The sequence below is a fragment of the Dendrobates tinctorius genome, unplaced genomic scaffold, assembly GCF_039654945.1.
Source record: "Dendrobates tinctorius isolate UK_male_01 unplaced genomic scaffold, ASM3965494v1 ptg000027l, whole genome shotgun sequence".
Classification (NCBI taxonomy): domain Eukaryota; kingdom Metazoa; phylum Chordata; class Amphibia; order Anura; family Dendrobatidae; genus Dendrobates; species Dendrobates tinctorius.
The window spans coordinates 1,582,686-1,595,589 of record NW_027361695.1 but is presented as its reverse complement, the minus strand read 5'-3'; the positions used below and the strand labels follow the sequence as shown (position 1 = coordinate 1,595,589).

At 51.9% G+C, this 12,904-nt stretch overlaps 1 protein-coding gene across 1 annotated transcript in view; it reads left to right on the top strand.

Moving 5' to 3' along the window:
* Positions 1 to 12,904, top strand: part of IL17RE (interleukin 17 receptor E) — a 61,967-nt gene that overhangs the window by 14,559 nt on the left and 34,504 nt on the right. Inside the window, exon 2 of the mRNA XM_073569646.1 lies at positions 10,918 to 10,933. Coding sequence (XP_073425747.1) covers positions 10,918 to 10,933 — 16 coding nt within the window. The remainder of the gene's footprint in view (positions 1 to 10,917; positions 10,934 to 12,904) is intronic.

Here is a 12,904-nt window from a genome sequence, read left to right as displayed (position 1 = left end):
TGGGCACGGGACTATGGGATGGAGGATGTGTGATGGGTATATGGGCACAGACTATGGGATGGAGGATATGTATGATGGGTATATGGGCACGGGACTATGGGATGGAGGATGTGTGATGGGTATATGGGCACGGGACTATGGGATGGAGGATATGTATGATGGGTATATGGGCACGGGACTATGGGATGGAGGATATGTATGATGGGTATATGGGCACGGGACTATGGGATGGCGGATATGTATGATGGGTATATGGGCACGGGACTATGGGATGGCGGATATGTATGATGGGTATATGGGCACGGGACTATGGGATGGCGGATATGTATGATGGGTATATGGGCACGGGACTATGGGATGGCGGATATGTATGATGGGTATATGGGCACTGGACTATGGGATGGAGGATATGTATGATGGGTATATGGGCACGGGACTATGGGATGGCGGATATCTATGATGGGTATATGGGCACTGGACTATGGGATGGAGGATGTGTATGATGGGTATATGGGCATGGGACTATGGGATGGAGGATGTGTGATGGGTATATGGGTACGGGACTATGGGATGGAGGATATGTATGATGGGTATATGGGCATGGGACTATGGGATGGCGGATATGTATGATGGGTATATGGGCACGGGACTATGGGATGGCGGATATGTATGATGGGTATATGGGCACTGGACTATGGGATGGAGGATGTGTGATGGGTATATGGGCACAGGACTATGGGATGGAGGATATGTATGACGGGTATATGGGCACGGGACTATGGGATGGAGGATGTGTGATGGGTATATGGGCACGGGACTATAGGATGGAGGATATGTATGATGGGTATATGGGCACGGGACTATGGGATGGAGGATATGTATGATGGGTATATGGGCATGGGACTATGGGATGGAGGATGTGTGATGGGTATATGGGCACAGGACTATGGGATGGAGGATATGTATGACGGGTATATGGGCACGGGACTATGGGATGGAGGATGTGTGATGGGTATATGGGCACGGGACTATGGGATGGAGGATATGTATGATGGGTATATGGGCACGGGACTATGGGATGGAGGATATGTATGATGGGTATATGGGCACGGGACTATGGGATGGAGGATATGTATGATGGGTATATGGGCACGGGACTATGAGATGGAGGATATGTATGATGGGTATATGGGCACGGGACTATGGGATGGAGGATATGTATGATGGGTATATGGGCACGGGACTATGGGATGGAGGATATGTATGATGGGTATATGGGCACGGGACTATGGGATGGAGGAATGTATGATGGGTATATGGGCACGGGACTATGAGATGGAGGATATGTATGATGGGTATATGGGCACGGGACTATGAGATGGAGGATATGTATGATGGGTATATGGGCACGGGACTATGAGATGGAGGATATGTATGATGGGTATATGGGCACGGGACTATGGGATGGAGGATATGTATGATGGGTATATGGGCACGGGACTATGGGATGGAGGATATGTATGATGGGTATATGGGCACGGGACTATGGGATGGAGGATATGTATGATGGGTATATGGGCACTCGACTATGAGATGGAGGATATGTATGATGGGTATATGGGCACGGGACTATGGGATGGAGGATATGTATGATGGGTATATGGGCACGGGACTATGAGATGGAGGATATGTATGATGGGTATATGGGCACGGGACTATGGGATGGAGGATATGTATGATGGGTATATGGGCACGGGACTATGGGATGGAGGATATGTATGATGGGTATATGGGCACGGGACTATGGGATGGAGGATATGTATGATGGGTATATGGGCACGGGACTATGAGATGGAGGATATGTATGATGGGTATATGGGCACGGGACTATGAGATGGAGGATATGTATGATGGGTATATGGGCACGGGACTATGGGATGGAGGATATGTATGATGGGTATATGGGCACGGGACTATGGGATGGAGGATATGTATGATGGGTATATGGGCACGGGACTATGGGATGGAGGATATGTATGATGGGTATATGGGCACTCGACTATGAGATGGAGGATATGTATGATGGGTATATGGGCACGGGACTATGGGATGGAGGATATGTATGATGGGTATATGGGCACGGGACTATGAGATGGAGGATATGTATGATGGGTATATGGGCACGGGACTATGGGATGGAGGATAATCATTATAATTTGTTATAACTAACCACAGTTAGTTACTATGCCCGGGCAGCGCCGGGCTCTTCAGGTAGTATAGCATCAAGAACACAATCTGTCAAAGGACACGTTCAGACATCTGTACAAATCGATCCAAGATCAGATGGCAATGCATGGTCTGGCCAAGGTTCTCGTGATCTGAGCATAAGGCCGGCGTCACACTAGCAATGAATACGGACGAGTGCTATATGATAAAACATCGCATAGCACTCGGACCAGTATTCATCTATGGGGCAGCTCCCATCATTGTTTTTTTCCTCGGCTGTATTGTACGTGCGAGTGAAATTGGAGCACGCTGCGATTGTCACCGACACTCAGCCGAAACTCGGCGCACTCGCACCCATATATGTCTATGGGTGCGAGTGACAGCGCACATCACTCTGATATCATCCAAGTGCTGGGCGATATACGCCGACGCTGGCAATGGAGGAGATGGAGAAATTAGTTTCTCTGCACCTGTGCTCCGATCCGCACAAACACAAGGATGTCAGCGCCATCACACGCACAGACAAGAACAACACAGAAGCATCCAGGACAAGGGTCATTAACGGCAATGGTAGGCCTGGCACAGGGCCAGACTGGGACAAAATTGCAGCCCTGCACAAATCCCACCAGCCCACAAACTATAGCAGTCATCAGCCCCGATCAGTGAATTTTTGCTATACTTTGTCGTCCCCTCATCACTCTCTTATAGGAGTTATTTGAAGAGCCACATGTGAATGGCACCACAGTGCGTATGATTGACCACAGCTCCATTTACATGGTGCTCTTCAAAGCTACGTTTCCCGGGATCATGGGGGTCCCAGCGGTCAGATCCACAACAAACAAAGTCATCCCCTATCCCCACATAATGCGCCATACAGTATTATGGGCCCCATATATTACTGCATACAGTATTATGGGCCCCATATAATGCTCCATACAGTATAATGAGCCCCATATATTACTTCATACAGTATAATGGGCACCATATAATTCTTCTCCCCAAACCCCGCTGTTCTGGTCTCCTCAGTGTATTCCGATCCTCCACACTGCTTGGCACAGGGACATCATTAACTTTACCTATATAATTGTCCACTTGGACTGATAGTAATAATGATTTGTTTGTACCCTGTTGTTTGTACCCTGTTGTACACCACTTCATGGTGGTGCTCACAGCATATGATTATACACCAACAAAAAGTATCAGAGGCTCAATGTGACCAGTGCCACCTAGTTTCCTACACCTCTTATTCTACTGGTATTGTGGGCAAGAAAGAAAGAACAGAGAGAGAGAAAGAAAGAAAGAAGAGAGAGAAAGAAAGAAGGAAAGAAACAGAGAGAGAATGAAAGATCAGAGAGAGAGAAAGGAAACAAAGAAAGATTAGAAAGATAAAGAACCAGAGAGAGAAAGAAAGATTCTATAAAGATACTATATCAGCCCGGCTCCCACTGTAGTGCCTGCCTGAGCCTCCCGATGCAGGACATATCATGATCCGCTCACATGGCCGGCATCCCCGAGTCCAAGGTGATCCTGCTGTCCGCGCTGTTGGAGGAGGACACGGTGATGGATCTGAAACATTCCCTGAAGTGCCTCCATGGTTCAGTCACAATCTCCTCCTGAAATTACCTAATTTCCGGTCAGCTTCTAGCACGTCACTTCCGGTGGAACGTCATGTGCGAATTTTAAAGTGCTCCTCGGGGCTCCACTGTGTACTCCTGTGTCCTCGAGAAAAGTAAATTCCCAGCCGGGGCAGTGGGGGCATACTCTCTCAAAATCAGGACTGTCCACTCCGTAAACCTTGTACACTTGCGGCTTTGCTCCGTACACCTCGCACACACGCGGCACCGCTCCGTACACACACGGCTCGTACACACACGGCTCCACTCCGTGCACCATGTACACACACACGGCTCCGCTTCGTAAACGGCTCTGCTCCATACACCTCGTACACGTGAAGCACAGCTACGTAAACCTCGTACACGTGCGGCTCCACTCCGTACACCTCGTACACGTGCGGCTCCGCTCCGTACACCTCGTACACGTGCGGCTCCGCTCCGTACACCTCGTACACGTGCGGCTCTGCTCCGTACACCTCGTACACGTGCGGCTCCGCTCCGTACACCTCACACACACACACGGCTCCGCTCCATACACTTTGTACACACACGGCTCCGCTCCGTACACATCGTATACACATAGCTCCGCTCCGTAAACATATCTGCCCGTACACCACATACACGTGCGGCCGTGCTCCGTACACATTGTACACGTGCGGCTCTGCTCCATACACATCGTACACGTGCGGCTCTGATCCATACACCTCGTACACGTGCGACTCTGCTCCGTACACCTCGTACACGTGCGGCTCCGCTCCGTACACCTCACACACACGGCTCCGCTCCATACAATTTGTACATACACGGCTCCGCTCTGTACACCACGTACACACACATAGCTCCGCTCCGTAAACATCTCTGCTCCGTACACCTCATACACATGCGGCCCTGCTCCGTACACCTCATACACGTGCGGCTCTGCTCCATACACATCGTACACGTGCGGCTCTGCTCCATACACCTCATACACGTGCGGCTCTGCTCCATACACATCATACACGTGCGGCTCTGCTCCGTACACCTCATACACGTGCGGCTCTGCTCCGTACACCTCGTACACGTGCGGCTCTGCTCCGTACACCTCGTACACGTGCGGCTCTGCTCCGTACACCTCGTACACGTGCGGCTCTGCTCCGTACACCACGTACACACACATAGCTCCGCTACGTACACATCTCTGCTCCGTACACCTCACACACACACGGCTCCGCTCCATACACTTTGTACACACACGGCTCCGCTCTGTACACCACACACACACACATAGCTCCGCTCCGTAAACATCTCTGCTCCGTACACCTCATACACATGCGGCCCTGCTCCGTACACCTCATACACGTGCGGATCTGCTCCATACACATCGTACACGTGCGGCTCTGCTCCATACACATCGTACACATGCGGCTCTGCTCCGTACACCTCATACACGTGCGGCTCTGCTCCATACACATCATACACGTGCGGCTCTGCTCCGTACACCTCGTACACGTGCGGCTCCGCTCCGTACACCACGTACACACACATAGCTCCGCTACGTACACATCTCTGCTCCGTACACCTCATACACGTGTGGCTCCGCTCCGTACACCTCACACACACACGGCTCCGCTCCATACACTTTGTACACACACGGCTCCACTCTGTACACCACGCACACACACATAGCTCCGCTCCGTAAACATCTCTGCTCCGTACACCTCATACACGTGCGGCTCTGCTCCGTACATCTCATACACGTGCGGCTCTGCTCCGTACACCTCGTACACGTGCGGCTCTGCTCCGTACACCTCGTACATGTGCGGCTCTGCTCCGTACACCTCGTACACGTGCGGCTCCGCTCCGTACACCACATACACACGCGGCTCCGCTCCATACACCTCACACACACACACACGGCTCCGCTCCATACACTTTGTACACACACGGCTCCGCTCTGTACACCACGCACACACACATAGCTCCGCTCCGTAAACATCTCTGCTTCGTACACGTGCGGCTCTGCTCAGTACACATCATACACGTGCGGCTCTGCTCCTTACACTTTGTACACACACGGCTCCGCTCCGTACACATCTCTGCTCCGTACACCTCATACACACACGGCTCCGCTCCGTACACCTCGTACACGTGCGGCTCCGCTCCGTACACCTCGTACACGTGCGGCTCCGCTCCGTGCACCTCGTACACGTGCGGCTCCGCTCCGTGCACCTCGTACACGTGCGGCTCCGCTCCGTACACCTCGTACACGTGCGGCTCCGCTCCGTACACCTCATAAACACACGGCTCCGCTCCGTACACCTCGTACACGTGCGGCTCCGCTCCGTACACCTCGTACACGTGCGGCTCCGCTCCGTACACCTCGTACACGTGCGGCTCCGCTCCGTACACCTCGTACACGTGCGGCTCCGCTCCGTACACCTCGTACACGTGCGGCTCCGCTCCGTACACCTCGTACACGTGCGGCTCCGCTCCGTACACCTCGTACACATGGCTCCGCTCCGTACACCTCGTACACGTGCGGCTCCGCTCCGTACACCTCGTACACGTGCGGCTCCGCTCCGTACACCTCGTACACGTGCGGCTCCGCTCCGTACACCTCGTACACCTCGTACACGTGCGGCTCCGCTCCGTACACCTCGTACACGTGCGGCTCCACTCCGTACACCCCGTACACGTGCGGCTCCGCTCCGTACACCTCGTACACGTGCGGCTCCGCTCCGTACACCTCGTACACGTGCGGCTCCGCTCCGTACACCTCGTACACCTCGTACACCTCGTACACGTGCGGCTCCGCTCCGTACACCTCGTACACGTGCGGCTCCGTACACCTCGTACACGTGCGGCTCCGCTCCGTACACCTCGTACACGTGCGGCTCCGCTCCGTACACCTCGTACACGTGCGGCTCCGCTCCGTACACCTCGTACACGTGCGGCTCCGCTCCGTACACCTTGTACACGTGCGGCTCTGCTCCGTACACCTCACACACACGGCTCCGCTCCGTACACCTCGTACACATGGCTCCGCTCCGTACACCTCACACACACACATGGCTCCGCTCCATACACTTTGTACACACACGGCTCCGCTTCTTACACCTCGCACACACACACAGCTCTGCTACATCCACCCTGTAAACTTCCTTCATCCAGCACAATGACAACCAGCACAGCAGAGTCCTGCATAAAACAAGGGCTAGGGTTGTGCGCACAGGACCTGTGATGAGGTCACAGGAGGGGAGGAGTCAGGGGTCACATGATCAGGGGGCCCTGACTCCTTCCCTCCTGTGACTTCATCAGTTACAAGCCTCTTGCAGGACCGCAGCACCAGCGTGCAGAAGAGGTTAAATTGTAGGTGCTGCGGGTAGAGGAGCGCATAATGCCGCCCCCTGCTGCCTGCCGCTTGACAAGCAGGCTCAACTCACCTCACTATAGCTGCGCCCCTGCATGCGGTGCTGGAGACGCCCCCTCTCCCCCGGGGGGGCCCCGTGCAATGAACGGGCTGCACGGGGGTAGGTCCGCCCCTGGGCCATACCCAGTGACCCTATCCAGTGACCATACCAAGTGGCCATACCCAGTGACTGTACCCAGTGACTCAAACAAGAATAGAGTACACGTCACTCTGTCTTCTAGGTGCACAGAAAAGGATACCACTCCTCAAAATGTATAGTATAAGAAATTCCGGCACTCAAAAGAAATAAATGCAGAAGAAATTTATTATTACAACAGATTCTCCCAAAATTATATGACGTTTCGGTCTACAACTCAGACCTTCATCAGACTAGAGGTATGGAGATATATGTGAGCATGGAAAGTCCATGGAAGGCAGCCACGATAAGTAAGGCTTTACCATGGGGCGACCCAGCCCCCCTGCCAGCGCTGCGTGCACGCCTGACTATGTGCCCACAGGGACTCTCTCCCTTTGTCCCAAGACCTTGATATCTCTCTCCTCCCCTCCAAAAAGGAGAATATTGCTACTTATCGTGGCTGCCTTCCATGGACTTTCCATGTTCACATATATCTCCATACCTCTAGTCTGACGAAGGTCTGAGTTGTAGACCAAAATGTCATATAATTTTGGGAGAATCTGTTGTAATAATAAATTTCTTCTGCATATATTTCTTTTGCGTGCCGGAATTTCTTATACTGTACCCAGTGACCATACCCAGTGGCCGTATCCAGTGACTGTACCCAGTGACCATACCCAGTGGCCGTATCCAGTGACTGTACCCAGTGACTGTACCCATGATCATACCCAGTGACCGTACCCAGTGGCCGTATCCAGTGGCCGTATCCAGTGACTGTACCCAGTGACTGTACCCAGTGACTGTACCCATGATCATACCCAGTGACCGTACCCAGTGACCGTACCCAGTGACCGTACCCAGTGACCGTACCCAGTGACTGTAGCCAGTGACTGTACCCATGATCATACCCAGTGACCGTACCCAGTGGCCGTACCCAGTGACTGTACCCAGTGACCGTACCCAGTGACTGTACCCATGATCATACCCAGTGGCCGTACCCAGTGACTGTACCCATGATCATACCCAGTGACCATACCCAGTGACCATACCCAGTGACAATACCCAGTGACCATACCCAGTGACCATACCCAGTGGCCATATCCAGTGACTGTACCCAGTGACCGTACCCAGTGACTGTACCCATGATCATACCCAGTGACCGTACCCAGTGACCGTACCCAGTGACTGTAGCCAGTGACTGTACCCATGATCATACCCAGTGACCGTACCCAGTGACCGTATCCCAGTGACCGTACCCAGTGACCGTACCCAGTGACTGTAGCCAGTGACTGTACCCATGATCATACCCAGTGACCGTACCCAGTGACCGTATCCCAGTGACCGTACCCAGTGACCGTACCCAGTGACCGTATCCCAGTGACCGTACCCAGTGACTGTAGCCAGTGACTGTACCCATGATCATACCCAGTGACCGTACCCAGTGGCCGTACCCAGTGACTGTACCCAGTGACCGTACCCAGTGACTGTACCCATGATCATACCCAATGACCGTACCCAGTGGCCGTACCCAGTGACTGTACCCATGATCATACCCAGTGACCATACCCAGTGACCATACCCAGTGACCATACCCAGTGACCATACCCAGTGGCCATATCCAGTGACTGTACCCAGTGACCGTACCCAGTGACTGTACCCATGATCATACCCAGTGACCGTACCCAGTGACCGTACCCAGTGACTGTAGCCAGTGACTGTACCCATGATCATACCCAGTGACCGTATCCCAGTGACCGTACCCAGTGACCGTACCCAGTGACTGTAGCCAGTGACTGTACCCATGATCATACCCAGTGACCGTACCCAGTGGCCGTACCCAGTGACTGTACCCAGTGACCGTACCCAGTGACTGTACCCATGATCATACCCAATGACCGTACCCAGTGGCCATACCCAGTGACTGTACCCATGATCATACCCAGTGACCTTACCCAGTGACCATACCCAGTGACCATACCCAGTGGCCGTATCCAGTGACCATACCCAATGACCATACCCAGTGACTGTACCCATGATCATACCCAGTGACCATATCCAGTGACTGTACCCAGTGGCCGTATCCAGTGGCCATATGCAATGACCATACCCAGTGGCCGTATCCAGTGACTGTACCCAGTGGCCGTATCCAGTGACCGTACCAAGTGACCATACCCAATGACCATACTCAGTGATCGTACCCAGTGACTGTACCCAGTGACCGTACCCGTAACCATACCCAGTGACTATACCCAATGACCGTTCCAAGTGGCCATACCCAATTACCATAACCTGTGACCATACCCAGTGGCTGTACCCAATGACCATACCCAGTGCCTGTGACTGTACCCAGTGGCCATACCCAGTGACTGTACCCATGATTATACCCAGTGACCGAACCAGTGACCGTACCCAGTGACTGTAACCAGTGACTCTACCCAGTGACCGTACCCATAACCATACCCAGTGACGATACCCAATGACCGTACCAAGTGACCTTATCCAGTGACTGTACCCATGACCGTATCCAGTGGCCATACTGAGCCTGCCCATAGCTGAGCTTCACCCTCAGAGCATCTGCACCAACATGCAACCCAATACGATCCTGTTTATTTGCTATTGAGCACTGGATATAAATCTGTCCTCGCTGTGATATGAATGGATTATTACTCCGTTTTGTGCCCAGTTCTCCTGCTTTAATTATACCCATAACACAGTAATTATATATTCACCTCGCACATTTGCATGTAGAACATTGTGTCCTGCAACACAGAAAACGTACACATCTGATGTTCTAAAGCGAAATGTGACATTTTTCATCCTATCCATTTTATGCCAGTGTGCTTGTTGTCAGCAAATGGAAACATTCTCATTTAAAGAGGAACCGTCACTCTTGTCATAAATATATATTTTTTTCCCCTGGTGTAAATGCCGCTGTTCTCCTGAATCCGGCGATGGTTTTCTTTTCTTCCTGCACCTCTCCGTTCCTGAGATATGGCCATCTCTTTCCTGTATATAAATCTAGTCCTTTTATCCAACTGGGAGGGATCTTTAAGAAAACGCTGAAGACCACGCCCACGTGGCTACAAAGACTAGTTTTATATACAGGAAAGAGAGGGCCATATCTCAGGAACGGAAGGGAGCAGGAACAAAAGGAAAACATCGCCGGAATCAGGAGAACAGCAGAAGGTCAAAAATGTACATATTGATAGCAAGATACGGGTCCCCTTAAAATCTAGAAATCTGTCCTGATCGTGTCCATGGCAAAGGGAGTCTGGTACATTTATGCAGTTTTCAATCTTTGGATGTAAATAAGACTATTTCTATTCAATCACAGCAAGCAGAGATGATGAAAACGATAAGTAATAGTGTATTAGAAACTTTGCTTTTAGGCTACAAAGTGCAGTGAATACAGCGCCGGTACATGGAATATTGCATTTTTGTGCCCGTATTATAATGATACAGCATTCTATAGACTGATATCTGCTGAATTGCTTACCTTTCTGTTTTTTTTTTTTGTTTTCTTGTCTAATAATGTTTTTCTTCTTCATTTTCAGGATTATATTCTAAAAGGTAAATGACTTTTATTTACATTCCTTTTATAGCCATCACAAAGTGGAAACATATGGTGCTTACTGTGGGTAATATATGAACACATGTCAATCAGCAGCTATATAACATCATGTACCCCATATATATGACCGCATTCTCATTTTCTGTGCAAGGTGAAAGCACAGCCATTATATAGTATATGACAGCATAAATATTATACAGTATACTAGCTGAAGAGCCCGGCGCTGCCCGGGCATAGTAACTAACTACGGTTAGTTATAACAAATTATAACGATTATATCTATATATATAAAGCTGTGTATAGCCCCGCCCACTCCGCATAGCCACATTCACTATAATATCCCACATCATCCTGTCAGCCAGAGCCGCCGGACTACTACCCCTAATATCCCACATCATCCCGTCAGCCAGAGCTACCGGACTACTACCCCTAATATCCCACATCATCCCGTCAGCCAGAGCCACCGGACTACTACCACTAATATCCCACATCATCCCGTCAGCCAGAGCCACCGGGCTACTACCCCTAATATCCCACATCATCCCGTCAGCCAGAGACACCGGACTACAACCTCTAATATCCCACATCATCCCGTCAGCCAGAGCCACCGGACTACTACCCCTAATATCCCACATCATCCCGTCAGCCAGAGCCACCGGACTACTACCCCTAATATCCTACATCATCCCGTCAGCCAGAGCCACCGGACTACTACCCCTAATATCCCACATCATCCCGTCAGCCAGAGCCACCGGACTACTACCACTAATATCCCACATCATCCCGTCAGCCAGAGCCACCGGACTACTACCACTAATATCCCACATCATCCCTTCAGCCAGAGCCACCAGACAACTACCCCTAATATCCCACATCATCCCGTCAGCCAGAGCCACCGGACTACTACCCCTAATATCCCACATCATCCCGTCAGCCAGAGCCACCGGACTACTACCCCTAATATCCCACATCATCCCGTCAGCCAGAGCCACCGGACTACTACCACTAATATCCCACATCATCCCTTCAGCCAGAGCCACCAGACAACTACCCCTAATATCCCACATCATCCCGTCAGCCAGAGCCACCGGACTACTCCCCCTAATATCCTACATCATCCCGTCAGCCAGAGCCACCGGACTACTACCCCTAATATCCCACATCATCCCTTCAGCCAGAGCCACCAGACTACTACCCCTAATATCCCACATCATCCCGTCAGCCAGAGCCACCGGACTACTACCCCTAATATCCCACATCATCCCGTCAGCCAGAGCCACCGGACTACTACCCCTAATATCCCACATCATCCCGTCAGCCAGAGCCACCGGACTACTACCCCTCATATCCCACATCATCCCGTCAGCCAGAGCCACCGGACTACTACCACTAATATCCCACATCATCCCGTCAGCCAGAGCCACCGGACTACTACCCCTCATATCCCACATCATCCCGTCAGCCAGAGCCACCGGACTACTACCCCTAATATCCTACATCATCCCGTCAGCCAGAGCCACCGGACTACTCCCCCTAATATCCCATATCATCCCGTCAGCCAGAGCCACCGGACTACTACCACTAATATCCCACATCATCCCGTCAGCCAGAGCCACCGGACTACTACCACTAATATCCCACATCATCCCTTCAGCCAGAGCCACCAGACAACTACCCCTAATATCCCACATCATCCCGTCAGCCAGAGCCACCGGACTACTACCCCTAATATCCCACATCATCCCGTCAGCCAGAGCCACCGGACTACTACCCCTAATATCCCACATCATCCCGTCAGCCAGAGCCACCGGACTACTACCACTAATATCCCACATCATCCCTTCAGCCAGAGCCACCAGACAACTACCCCTAATATCCCACATCATCCCGTCAGCCAGAGCCACCGGACTACTCCCCCTAATATCCTACATCATCCCGTCAGCCAGAGCCACCGGACTACTACCCCTAAT